Source organism: Schistocerca piceifrons, chromosome X (genome assembly GCF_021461385.2).
Source record: "Schistocerca piceifrons isolate TAMUIC-IGC-003096 chromosome X, iqSchPice1.1, whole genome shotgun sequence".
In the NCBI taxonomy this organism is placed as follows: Eukaryota; Metazoa; Arthropoda; class Insecta; order Orthoptera; family Acrididae; genus Schistocerca; species Schistocerca piceifrons.
Window position 1 is genome coordinate 787,503,860 of NC_060149.1, and position 15,104 is coordinate 787,518,963.

General features: G+C 34.2%; 1 protein-coding gene across 2 annotated transcripts in view; it reads right to left on the minus strand.

Moving 5' to 3' along the window:
• LOC124722875 (ankyrin-3-like) overlaps window positions 1-15,104 on the minus strand; it is an 898,463-nt gene that overhangs the window by 89,611 nt on the left and 793,748 nt on the right. For both annotated transcript variants that reach the window (XM_047248010.1, XM_047248011.1), the window contains exon 35: window positions 11,388-11,438. In XM_047248010.1, coding sequence (XP_047103966.1) covers window positions 11,388-11,438 — 51 coding nt within the window. The remainder of the gene's footprint in view (window positions 1-11,387; window positions 11,439-15,104) is intronic.

Sequence of the window (15,104 nt, forward strand, 5' to 3'; positions counted from 1 at the left end):
AATGTAGTGATGTTGTGGAGTTAGCAAGTTTCTTGGCTTTTGTCCTTTACGAATATTTGCAATGTTTGAAGGAGAAACTCTTATTGTGCAAACCACTACCTGTCAATACAGCAGGTGCTGAAATATTTTGTTTGTTGGATGATTTTGAAAACACCAATAAAATTTTATGGTCTATCTGCATTGATGTGTGGATAGATGGTGCAAAAGCTATGACTGGTCCAACGGTTGGAACGATAACTAAAATAAAAGAGAGCTGAAAGGACTGCAGCAGTAGCCATTGTGCTGTCCACTGACATGCTTCAGCTACAAAAAAAAAATGCCTGCTTCATTCAAGAAAGTTTTGGATGAATCTCTCCAAATTATTAATTACACAACCCCATGGCCATTGAAGTGAAGACATTTTATGATAATGTGTGAAGATATGGGAAGCTTTCATTATTATCTGCTTCTCCATACAGAAGTGAGGTGGCTCTCGCATGGGAATACACTCTCTCAATTATATGAACTACATTTAGAAGTCCTTGCTTTACTTTTAAACTATAATACCAAATTAGCAGACCTTATTAATGATGAAAGTTGGCAGTGTATACTTACTTATTTGGCAGATATTTTCTCAGAAACGAATGAAATGAATATTTCACTGCAAGGGAAAAGTATAACAATGGTCACTGCCAATGACAAAGTTCAGGTGTTCAAGACGAAAATCAATTTTTGGGCAGATAATGTTGAGACAGGGAGATCAAGTGTTTTCCCTCTTTTCAACAATTTTCTGAAAAACAACACACAGGAGCTTGGGAACAATTTGTTTCATGAAATCCTCAAACATCTACAAAGCTTGACATAATCGTTGGGGCATTATTTCCCAACAGCTCAAGATGAGAAGCTGAAGGAATACAAATGGGTGGCCAACCCATTCACTGTATGCAAAAAGCTGACATTCTGTCATTGAATGAATATGAGTTCTTGATAGGAATGGCCACAGACTCAACCTTGAAATGTACTTTTGGTAGTGTGTTTAGACTTTTGGATCTCTTTCGAAAAACATTCTACTCCCTTGTTGAAAGAGCAAAACATGTCCTACTTCCATTTGACACAACATACATACATGAATCTAGATTATTCATCTACGCCACCAACAAAACTAAGTACTAAAGCTGTTCAGTGTTTTCTATCAATTACCTAATATTTAACTGAATTCTCTTGGTATTGATATTTTTGTTCCAAAATTAAAATGATATCCAACCAATGTTACATTTCTTTGCAATATATTCTGCTTCACTCAATCAGAGATATGGCCTGCCTAGTTTGCTGAACAATGGAAGTAAATCCAACAGTAAGTATCTGAATAAAGTGAGAATTTAGACAAATGGGAACATCATTAGTTTTAATTTGTTTCCCTTCACTGTTAAACCAAAGACTATTGATCTGTCATGGGGACTGTGGAAAAATGGCAGTTTCATTAAGAATTTTTCAAATCCAAAGGGTTTTGTGCTGAATTTTAACAGCTATGTGGAAGTGACTGACAAGGGGTCCACTGTGGATTTTTGCTAGAAGAACGGGTCCATCAGCTAAAAAGCTAGAGAAGTACTGTATTAGATAAAGGATTAAGTAATTTTCTCTCATGGCAGAAAGGGTATATAATTAACTGAAGAGATTCCAGCCAAGAAGCCATCCTATAGATTATCACCACTGAGAATGAAAGTATTAAGAGAACTTTTGGAAAGTGTAATTCAACCATAATCACCACTGAGAATGAAAGTATTAAGAGAACATTTGGAAAGGATGTTAGAACTAAGTGTAATCCAACCATCTAAATCTCCATATACTGCTTCAATTATTTTGGTAACTAAATCGAAATGTGAACACCACCTGGTAGCGAAATCCATGAATTAAATAAAAAGGTAGTATTGAAATCAGTGCCAATGCCAGATATGTATTCAAGTTTAAGGTGGATTCATGGAGCACAGGTGTTTACCACGTCAGATCTTAATCAAGCATATAACCAGTTACACCAGGAGAAAGGCTCAAAACCAGTTATAGCAGCATGTAGGTCTGAAACTTATTTGAGTTTAATTGTATCCCTCTTGGAATGGCAACAGTTGATGCTGTCCTCATGCAGCTCACAGATGCCACGTTTTCTAATATAAAATTTAAGTATGTTCACTATTATCTCCCCCCCCAAGAACCATGGACCTTGCCATTGGTGGGAAGGCTTGTGTGCCTCAGCGATACAGACAGCCATACCATGGGTGTAACCACAACAGAGGGGTATCTGTTATGAGGTCAGACAAACATATGGTTCCTGAAGAGGGGCATCAGCCTTTTCAGTAGTTGCTGGGGCAACAGTCTGGATGACTGCAAATGACTGAAAGCATAGCAAAACAACAACCATAATTTTTCACAAGGAAATGCAGCTTACTGTATGGTTAAATGATGATGGAATCCTCTTGTGTAAAATATTCTGGATGTAAAATAGTCCCCCAATCAGATCTCCCGGTGGGGACTTCTCAAGAGAATTTCACCACAAGAAACAAAACTAGTATTCTGCAGACCGGAGCATGGAATGTTAGAACCATTAATAGGACAGGTAGTTTAGAAAATTTAAAAAGGGAAATGGACCGGTTAAAGTTAGATACAGTGCGAATTATTGAAGTTCAGTAGCAGGAGGAACAAGACTTCTGGTGAGGTGAATACGGGGTTGTAAATAGAAAATCGAATAGGGGTAATACAGGAGTAGGTTTAATAATGAATAAGAAAATAGGGATGCACGTTAATTACTATAGACAGCAAAGTGAATGGATTATTCTAGCCAAGCCAGACATGGAGCCCACACCCATCACAGAATTACAAGTTTATATGTCAATTAGCTCCAAAGGTGATGAAGAGATTGAAGAAATGTATGATGAAATCAAAGAAATTATTCAGATAGTTAAGGGAGACAAAAATTTAATAGTGATGAGAGGCTGGAATTCGATGGTAGCAAAAGGAAGATAAGGAAGTATAGCAGTTGAATGAGGACTGGGAGGAGCAGCCTGGTAGAATTTTGCACAGAGCATGATTTAATCATCACTAACACTTTGTTTAAGAATCATGAAAGAAGGTTGTACATGTGGAAGAGACCTGGAGGCACCAGAAGGTTTCAGACCAATTATATAATCGTAAGGCAGAGCTTTTGGAACAAGATTTTAAATTGTAAGACATTTCCAAGGGAAATTGTAGATTAACACTGAAGAAATTGCAAAAAAGTAGGAAATTAAGGAGATGGGACCTGGATAAGTAGAAAGAATCAGAGGTTGTTGATTTCAGGGGGAGCATTGGGCAATGCAAGAGCAAGGGAAAGGAATACAGTGGAACACAAACGAGTAGCTTTGAAAGACAAAATAGTGAAGACCACTGAGGATCAAAGAGGTAAAAAGTCAAGGCCTAATAGAAATCCTTGGACAACACAGGGGATATTGAATTTAATTGGAAGAAGAAAATATAAAAATGCAGTAAATAAAACAGGCAAAAGGAAATATAAGTGTCTAAAAAATGAGATTTACAGGAAGTGCAAAATGGTGAAGAAGGAATGGCTACAGGATAAATGTAAGGATTCAGAAGTATATATCACTAGGGGAAACATAGCTCCACCTACAGGAAAATTAAAGAGACCATTGGTGAAAAGAGAAGAAGCTTTAGGAATATCAAGAGCTCAGATAAAAAACTAGTACTACACAAAGAACGAAAAGCTGAAAAGTTGAAGGAGTATATAGAGCATGGGAGATGTACTTGAGTGCGATATTTTAGATATGGAAGAGGACATATGTGAAGATGAGATGGGAGATATGGTAATGTGAGAAGAGTTTGGTAGAGCACTGAAAGACCTAAGTCAAAATAAGGCCCCAGTAGTTGACAACATTCCATCAGAACTACTGATAGCCTTGGGAGAACCAGCCATGACAAAACTCTTCCATCTGATGCGCAAGATATATGAGACAGGCAAATACTCTCAGACTTCAGGAAGAATATAGTAATTCCAATTTCAAAGAAAGCAGGTGCTGCCAGGTGTGTGCATTAGTGAACTATCAGTTTAGTAAGTTATGGATGCAAAATACTAACACGAATTCTTAAAAAAGACTGGAAAAACTGGTAGAAGCTGACATCTGGATTACAGAAAACTGCAGGAACATGCAAAGCAATACTGATGCTATGACTTCTGTTAGAAGAGAGCTTAAGGAAAGGCAAACCTATGTTTATAACATTTGCAGACTTAGAGAAAGCTTTTGACAGCAGAGATAAAATACAGGTAGCGAAAGGCTATTTACAGCTCGTACAGAAACCAGACAGCAGTTATAAGAGTCGATGGCATGAAAGGAAAGCAACTGTTGAGAGGAGACAGGGTTGTAGCCCATCCCTGATATCATTCGGTCTGTATATTGAGAAAGCCAATATACCAAAGGAAACCAAATAAAAATGTGGAGTAGGAATTAAAGTCCAGGGAAAAGAAATAAAAACTTTGAGGTTTGCTGATGACTTTGTTATTCTGTCAGAGACAGCAAAAGGACTTGGAAGAACAGCTGAATGGAATGGACAGTGTATTGAAAGGAGGATATAAGATGAACATCGACATTAGCAAAACAAGGATAATGGAACATACGTCAAATTAAACCAGGTGATGTGAAGGTAATTAGATTAGGAAATGAGGCCCTTAAACTAGTAGATCAGGTTTGCTAGTTGGGCAGCAAAATAATTGATGATGCACAAAGTAGAGAAGACATAAAATGTAGACTGGTAAAGGCAAGAAAAGTGTTTCTGAAGAAGAGAAATTTGTTAATAATGAATATATATTTAAGTGTTAGGAAGTTTCTTCTGAAATGATTTGTATGGAGTGTAGCTATGTATGGAAGTGAAACATTGGATGATGAATAGTTTGGGCAAGAAGAGAATAGAAGCTTTTGAAATGTGTTGTTACAGAAGAATGCTGAAGATTAGGTGGGTAAGATCATGTAACTAATGAGAAGGTAATGAATAGAAATGGGAAGAAAATAAGTTTGTGGCACAGACCGTCTAGAAGAAAGGATCTGTTGATAGGACACATTATAAGACATCAAGGGATCACCAATTTCATACTGGAGTGTAGTGTAGGGGTAAAAATCATAGAGGGAGTCAAAGGGATGAATATAGTAAGCAGATTCAGAACGATATAGGTTGCAGCAGTTATTTGGAGATGGAGAAGCTTGCACAGGATAGAGTAGCATGGACAGCTGGCTCAAACCAGTCTTCAGACTGAATACCACAACAAGAACAACAACCATTATCTTAACGGTCTTGGGGTACAGTAGCTCAGTCCAAGAACATAGCATATGCAGGAGGTTTTTGAATGATTAAGAAAAGCAGGGCTGACAGTCAATCCACAAGAGGTTATTTTTGCCTGTTCTATTAAGTTTCTTAGTGCACATAGTTTCATGTCAAGGAATGTATAGAGATTCAGAGAGAGTGGAAGCTATTAATCAATACCCAACTGCAGAATGTCAAGCAAGTTGCCAGATTTGTCAGCATGGCAATTTTTTTTTACTAAGTTCATTATTGGTTTTGCAGAGAAGGCACTGCTGTTTAACAAGTTACACTGAAAGGGATGTAAATTTCTATGGAGGCCTTCACAGGAAGCCACAGTTTCGGCATTAAAGCAAGCACAGCGTCAGCCCTAGTATTAGAACTACCAGACTTCAATGTGAAATTCTTTCTTTAGATGGACGTATCAGCTCTAGGGATAGGAGCAGTTCTGTTGCAAGAGCAAGATGGGAATAAGAAGACAGTTGCCTAAATGTCAAGGAGATTAAACAAACTAGAAAAAAAGTATTCTATTTATGAATTGGAAACTCTGGCACTTTTGTTTGGCATTGAGAAGTTTCGATACTATCTCAAACATTGGAAGTTCATCCTGGAAACTGACATAACAACACCTTATTATTCTAAGCCAATGCATTAATAGAAACCTTTAATTTGGCCCTGACAGCCTATCACAGCAATGACCAAAGTGTATGGGACTGCTAGCTCCCTTGGTTAATTATGGTGTCCAACACATCACATCATGGAAATCATCAGATCACACCCAAGAGTCTGCTCCTGGTCTATTGTATAGAAATTCCACCATGCAACTTATATAAAGTCTACTGATGTTGCCTAAGAAGAGAGATGCTCATCAGGTGATTGCACAATGGAAGTTGGCTACGAGAATATTCAGGAAGTTCATAAGAAGGAAGCCATGAGCTGCACTGAGGTGAGAAAAGTCATGCGATAGCGATATGCATGTGCTGTTTGACAGGACATGGACAATAGATGCAGCATATGTCTGTTTAGAGAATAACAAAATTTGTTGTCTCTTTCTAATAATGAACTGTTTCAAGTTGATGGTCTGATGTTCAAGTACAAAGATATATGTTATGGGAGAATGCAATGGTTGAGAGTGATGGGTTACACTAAGGATGCTACACTTGTTTTGGTCATTATAATTTACATACACTCAGATTTTGATGAAATTGCTTTCACCAACTTGTTTTGTCCATGGTGTTTCTTAATCATGTTCATTTAAATTGTGTTAAATGTGAGTCTTCATTAAATAACTGACTGTCATTACAATGGATTTGATTATAGTATCTTTTAAATATTTCATTTTTAAACTCAATATGAATTGGAAGTGGCTTGCTTCAACTTGTTTGTGTTATTTTATTATGGTACTATATTCATTTACATTTTATTTGTTGTGCTACATTACAGTTGTTTTGATGGGTTGTCTGTTAAAATAAATCTGTAGTTTCTGTCCCAGTGGTCAATAAATGTATGTGTTGTACTTTTAACCTGAACTCATTCAATCGATTCCAACCTTTAATCCTAAAGGCCCTACTGCACCTAATAGTACCAGAGATGCTTTAGCTTTATAGCAACAGACAGGTATATCAGAATGTATTTCACAATTTCAGTTTTTTTGTTAACTATTCTGCATATAACTTTTTAGTTTTTCTAATAATTTCCATACTCTTCATGGGAAATGTGTTGGTATTCATTTGACAAGTTCTGCAGGTTACTAAATGAGTGAATACCATCTATTATGTCAAATGCAAGAACATTGAACATATAATTTATATATTAAATCACTGTTTTGTGTAAGTAAAACATAAAAATGATTTATTTGTGTTCAAATTAATGCAAAGGGAAAGCAAATGAACAATATTTGTTGATATGCAGTATGTAAGAATAACTCTTGTTCCTTTACAAGAAGTCAGTGTTGAATTGATACGGAACAGAATATTGTTCTACAGCAGTTCTAGGCACTGTTTACAAGCAATACTGACACTGTTTAGAGTTCATGAAACCCAATAGCATGATGCATAGTGAAACACTATGGTATTCCAAACAACAATAAGGTTGTGGAGAACCTTAGTTTTTAAAAGAAGAGTGTTGGTTTCATGGAAAAAAAATAAAAGCTAGCTAACTACTACATCTCTAATAAATAAACAAAATCAGTTAAACTTGGAAATGTTATCCTAAATTTTACAGCTAGAAAAGTAGAAGAGAGAGATAAAATAAGAAGAAAATGTGTTGTCTGAGGAAACTTTGATAACATTCAATTCCTTGTTCAAATTTTGTGCACCTAAGTAAGCCATTCAAGTACATTTATTTCATCATCAACATCCACTAAATGTGACACCTCCATGAGGCCACTATTCTTTTCTGTCACTTCAAAAGTGTTCGTTATGGTGCAATTATATCTTTTGATGATGCTTTGCAGAAGTGATATTTTGGGATTGTGTCTTGATTTCCTTTGAATATATATTGTATGAAACCATTATCCCAAATTAGATGTACATCAATCTAGGTTTTCTTTTCCATATGGTGTCAGTCAGCAGCAGCTGCATGTTAATTTCTTTCAGTTCTGGATGCCTGTGAGACTCTTTATTTTGTCCACAACTGTACTGCATCTAATTTTTCTTTTTTCCACAACCACAGCTTAAAACATTCCAAATTTGATAAATTTCTACAATTTTTGTATGTTGGTTATTAGATTTATTTTATTTTTGATGAGTTGTTTGATTGTTGTAATTCTTCTTTTAATACCCATCAGACTTCTGTTAACATTTATTTACTGTACTAATCAAGTAAGGTAATTTATTAACTTGCTTCAGAATAACATATTCTGTCTTTCTTTTATTCTCATCTATGCTGTCAATACATCTATCTTGTTTTTGCCCTTTGCTTATGGGTGTCCACAAGGTCAGTCAAAATTATTTACACACATATCTAGTGATTTTCTGAATCTTCTAATATTTCTCATCAAATCTAATGGAAATTGCTTGTTAACTATCCATTTTTAGTGATTTCACGTGGTTTATCATGGTTTCAATTGCACTTTCTATGAGAAAAATATAGGGTCAAAGAGAGAACAACCTGATATGACACCTCTTGTTGCCTTATTTTAGCTATGATAATATTGATTTCTGTATTCTAGCTTTTGTATAAACCAATCCCTCCAGTCTATTCCTATTTCTGTCAATGATCGAAGCTGTTTGTTGCAGCCCCCTCTACCAAAGCCTTTTCCAGCTGAATGCTGATTGAATATTACATACATATTATTTGTTCATTTTGACTCCTCCTTCTGAAATAAGCTGCTGTTATATTGGAGCTTTTCTTGTTTTATTTCTTTCCTAAATCGAAATTGGTCTTTATAAATTTTGCTTTTAACCTTTCTTTAAGAACTTTTAGTAGAACTGCTGAAGCATGGGATAATAATTTTAAAAATTTAAAGTATTTTATTTCTTAAGCATAGTAGTAGCTTTACTATTTATAAATTCTACCAGTAACATTCTGAAGATGATGCAAACACACAAAACTTCCTACAGTTGTTAAGTTACATTGGCTCCAACATTTTTTAATAACTGATGCAGGATATTATCTGTTTCAACTGTTTTTTTGATTATCCACACTGTTTAAAGAGTTGGTGAACTCTGATCTGATAATTGGTAGTACTACAAATTCATTTTGCACACCTCTTCTGATACTTATGTAATCTGAAGCTTATCTAACACCTTCTCATCAATTAGTTCTCAATACATTCCCTATATTTGTTATTACTTTTTCAGATTCAAAGCTAATGCTCTATTTCTTGCACTAACAAAGTCTACACAATCGTTAAAATTTATTTAACAAGGTTCTCCAGTGGTGCTTGATAAAACACAACAATAATATCAAAAAGGGAACACTTTCCACATTTTCTGTAACTGTTAGTGATAATCAAACACATTCCTAACACATTTAACCTCAAAACCTTAAAATTCACTTCACAATGGAGGTGGGAGGCTTTTCTATAAATTTCTCAGAACTAAATATAGATATTAGCACAAAAATACTATTTTAGCATTTACAGAAAAAAACAGTTCTTGATACTGTATTCCTTGCAAGCTCCCAATACCCACAAACTCATCAACATACACCTTTACATTCCATTGTGTGCCATCTTATTTCATTTCCACTGTCCTATGTGCTTTTAATTCAAATTACAGACAAACCAACTTATTACTCTCTGATTTAGTTGATAAATCTCATGAAAAAGGGAAACACACAAAATTATAGTACTTCTTTATGCTGGTACCAATATGAACTCATCAGCAATTGCAAAAACAGCTGCACTGTACCATATGTTGGCCAGATTTCAGATGGGCTTGCGAAAAGTTAAATTTTTGCTAATACAGACTTCTGTTTTACAACGACAACATCACTAAATTGTATTCAATAGTAAAGATGCAATGAAATCTTTGACACAGTGTGGTGTGCATAAAATCACCTGTGAGCACAGTGGAAGTATGTAAAGTCAGATTCAGCCTTTGTGGAACATTTTTTAATGGAGACCACCCATACTTTGTACACTGTGTCATTTTACATATTGTTAAGAAAAGCAGAAAGATGATACTATTGAAATACTTGAAATCAAGAAACATATGACACAGAATGACAGTTTTCTTTCTCTATTCTGCTAAATTGAGTTTCAGCTAGATGAATGTTAGATTCGTAAAATCAACTTCATGACTCATCTTTTATTAAATATAAAAATTTCAATACAGTGTACAAAAATGTAACAGCTTCCTTTGCAAACATTCCGTGTCTCATCATTTTATATATCTTGTCTAATAATTGTGTAAGCCATGCAACATTCTTATCTGCTGTTGTGACATTCATTTGTCATCTTCTGATAGCTTAAGGTATCAAAAACTGGTTTGTTACCAAATACATAATAGTTGCAAAATATGGAAAGCCTTTCATTTTTTGATACTGTAGTGATTTAATTTTAAGTATGTTTGCTTCTGCCAGGTCTTCTTCTTTCTTCCTAGTGATTTGTCTCATTTGCTTTTTTTTAATGTTATGTGGCTGTGTATTTTTATGCACTCTTAAATACAATTTTTTTCCTAATACTAAAGGAGGGAAACTATGAGAGCAATAGTTCCAATATTATGGTTACAGATGCTAAGGGTGGAAGATTTGCTTTTAACAGATTGGAGCATGATGTGAAGGTTCATATACTGTCAAAAGTTGATTTTTGAATCTTCAGAATCTTCGGAATCAGAAACATGCATGCAACAGGGAATTATACACCCAAAAGACAACAAGAAATTATACATTCAAAAAACTTTATCAATATAATGATATCAGTATAAATAAACAAACCATTTAAGCAAAGAAAATTTAGAGCAAATGTATGAGTTCCAACTTTATATTACATGGGTTATAATGAACACTAGGAGATAGTTTATAATGTTGAAATGCTGCTGTGCCAACATGTGATTAGTAGTTTGTTATAAACATAAACTATACTCTGTTTTATCCACAAATAAATTACCTACTAGTATAAATTATTAGAAGGATAACATTTAAACTATATTTCTAAAACCATTACGTATTACTTTAAAACATGTAATCAATTTTTAAGTGTTTCTACCCTCCTTTATTAGCTCATAAAATTACAAGAGCAGTTTGTAAACAATGTTAAAAAGCATCTGATCAGTTTATGTAAGACATTTCAATGCTAAAATAAAATCAGCAATTTTTTCTTATGACAGAAGAGATGGACAAATATGTTTTATGAATACTGAACATATGGGAAATTTAAATAACAAGTTTATAGGTGGCATCACACATTATAATAGATGAAAGTCTTTAATGGAAAGTAGTCAAAAGCGAAAAGCTTCTGTAAATGCCATTGTTAATATTGTGCAGAGAGACTATTAAAATATTAAAAGTAATGATGGGAGTTTTCCACAGGCCACAGAAAAAATTGCTATATGGGACTATATTTTTATATTTATCAATCATACTGGCTCTCCATTTACAAATGAATTAAAATATAATGTTTGTCTCACCTGCTGGTTTATCTTGCTCTTGCTTTTTTCCCTGAGATACATCCCTTTTGTCTGAAACAGAATGAAAAGTCATATTAATTATCTTTTTCAATGAAAATATAAAATTAGCACAACAAATAGGTTTTGTAAAAATTACAGTATTTACAATTTACATTTCAAATACAATTATATTTTTGTTAACACTGAATTTACAAAAGACCACAGTTTAAACATTAAAGCCATAACTAACTGTGTCTATAGCAATAATACTATAAAACAATGAAACAAGGAAGTATACCAATAGTCTTTATGGAGAATTTCATTTATAAATAACAAGGGAATTTACCCCTATGATAAAGTATATCGAACAAGTGTGTGGCCTGCAGTATCAAGTGAATGTAGTGTGCTCTCTCTTCTCTCTTCATATATATGTGTTTGAATGCTGAATTACAGTGCTCAACATTTTGTGGCTAGTCTTTTCTTAAATGTTGATGTGAAGTTCAATTGCCTTACATCTAATGCACATGCAATAATTTTAATTGTTTTGTTTAATTGTTTCAGTTACAGTAACATTGTGATAGTTGAAATTTACACCATTTGATCACAAGCTTAGATTAATAATATGAAACAAATTTATGTTGTGTGGCAGTGAGTAATTTTTCTTGTCTCGCAAAACAAGTAATTTACTGATCTATAGACATTAGGAATGTGTAACATGTCCCTGCCAGTAAGTCTCTGCAGGAGCTGCTAATAAGTTATTACATTTGATTCCTACAGAAGATTGCATCAAATGTTCCTACATTCCTAACTTAAACCACTTAGTGATTGTGGAATGTACCTAACAGAGTTCTTGAATGTTTTGCAATAGTTTGTTATAATTTATCTTTAGAGTGTTATTCCACAGTTTTAAGTGACATTTTCAAAGCACTTCTTTTGCACCCTAATAATTTTATCTGTTTCCTTCTTACCAAATTGAGAGATTTTCCAATTACAGCATGTTTTCCTGTTATACCAGTTATTCCAAGCTTTCTATTTTGTCCAAGTTTTTACTTATTTAAAGAAATATTCAAAATTTAGATTTGAAAATTTGACCCTACTAAATTGTTTATGACTGACACATAACTAGAAAACACTCAATTTTTTCCCTTGTAAAAAAATGTTGTATTCCCTGAAAAATGTACAGTCAAAAAGTTATCTGTATCAAAAATTATTGAACTTGAGAAAATTGATAACTTAAACCATCAACTGATCAAAATTGCAGAGTTGTAGTATTGCAGCGCTGGTTTTCTGTTTCCAAAAATGTATACTTTTATGATAATAACATGTTAGTTAATGAGATATTTCAATTAGAAAATTTTAGTTTCCAGAAAATTCTTGGCAGGCTTTGTGAAAGTCCAAGGTTAAAAGTGCACATCCAAAATTCTGCTTGTACAATATAAAAACCTGTTTATCATGATGTTTTGAGGATATTTGACCAATTGTTAATCAAAATTATTTTGCTCCCTAATGTATGTATGTATGTCTACTTTTCACCATTGAGTATCCACCATGCCAAGGTCTGAAGTCAGCACTGTGTGCAGTCAGTAGTAAAAACTCAGTCCATGCTGAGCTACCTTAGTATATAGTTACTTCTATTAGGCAGCTGTTGAGCACTGACAATATAGCATTGGTACTTGTTAAATTTTGCCATACTCCTCAAAGTCTTTGGTGTTTTCTGATCTGTTGTGTTATAAGCATGAAGTTTACTACACAAAATCTGATCACCAACAAATTGGGGCATTGGTAATAAATATGCATAAAAGTGAACATCTACTTTGATGGTGTCGCATAAAGTTATTTAAAAATTTCTCATAGCACCTAGCAGCCAACAACTGAACTTTAGAAGAAGAGGAGGACTTAAGAGGTGTCCATCTATTCTGACAGGTCAGTAAGCTTCCAAGTTGACTGGATACCATATAGACTTTCTTCTGTTGTATTTCCCCGACAGCAGATAACTCAAAGTTAACTCTGTCAACTGCAAAAAGTCAGAAGATGCAACTAATACTGTATGCCAAGTCAAGAGTAGTTTTATTATATCTCCCTGAGGAACATCTGCAGTTGCTTCTATGCCTCAAGATGACTTTTCTTCTAAGATAACGGGCTTTATGCTGATTTTAAAATCAACACACCACCCATAATTTAGGCTATAACTCTAATAAAAATGTGTTACCTGTATGTGGTACAGCATCAGGAGCAGTTTGACAGCCAAGGAAACTTCAAATACATGTGGTTCCCACAACTTGTGTCTTTTAAAATATCACAAGTGAGGACCAAGAAATGGGTCTCATACAACCAAAGTTTTTGGAGTAAATTGTAATTGTCATGAAGAAGGAAAGTTATATAAATCAACTATTTCCATAACCATATAGAAGATAGAGCTCTTCAAGGACTTATCTTACCCAATAAATTTAGTAAAAATATGAAATTATTGCAGAAAATTTATTAAAAAATGGTGCAGTACATTTCACCTGTGGATTTATGTCACAAAAACTGCCAAATCAGAGTGTTTTAATAATTAAGCAGTACTATCATAATTTAGTGTGATGGGTAACAGTTAAGCTGAAAACAGGAAGTTAGGAGGGTTGAAGATGTTACACTGAACATATATTAAGAATATATTGGCTTTAAAACCATTTCAGTCTGTTTCAGTAATCAGAAAAAACACATCTATTTTTGGCATAATCAGAGTTGAAGGATACAGCATATTACACAAGGAGTACTGCACAGAACAAGAGAACCATGGGAAAAAAACAAGATATGTGAGAAGACTTAGAATGAAGCAACGTATTGGACGAGACCGAGGGTCATAACTGGGAATGGAGAATGAGGTAGGTAGTATAATCCACTACTCCTTCTCTTCATGGATTAGGCTTTAAGTGTGTTCCATCTACACAAATTATATGCCCATCTCTTCTGATGACTTCTCATATAACTTTTACCTGAAATGTTATAACCTAATGCTGAAGCATTGTGCTGTCCATCTTCTGCACATGTTCTTATGAGATATTGTGGAATTTACTCATCTATGTTACTTGATTCTACTTTCAACTAATGTAGCATCTCTTTATTTGTTGTGTGGCTGGTTCTTGAGCAGCAGCCAATTCATCTCAGAAACTTCAATTCTAGATATTGTAGACTACGTGAAGTACTTTTTGTACATATCCTGTATTATTTTTCATGAAATTTTTTTATAAAATATTATTCTTGTTCCCTGTCTGGTCTTAGTTTATAATGTTTTATAAATGATATATATGACAGATCCCCAGTTATGACTCTTGGTCTCATACAACACATTGCTTCATTCTAAGTCTTCTCACATATCTTGTTTTTATTCCCATGGTTCTCTTGCTCTGTGCAGTACTCCTTCTGTAATATGCTGTATCCTTCAACTCTGATTATGCCAAAAATAGATGTGTTTTTTCTGATTACTGAAACAGACTGAAATGATTTTAAAGCCAATATATTCTTAATTTCTGTTCAGTGTAACATGTTCAACAATCGTAACTTCCAGTTTTCAGCTTAACTGTTACCCATTACACTAAATTATGACAGTACTGCTTAATTATTAAAACACATATCTCATCAAAGGCAGGGCTACCTATGAAACCAGTCATGTGATCTATAAGCTAAGCTGCAACCACTGTGCTGCATTCTACGTGGGCATGACAACCAACAAGCTGTCTGTACACATGAATGGCC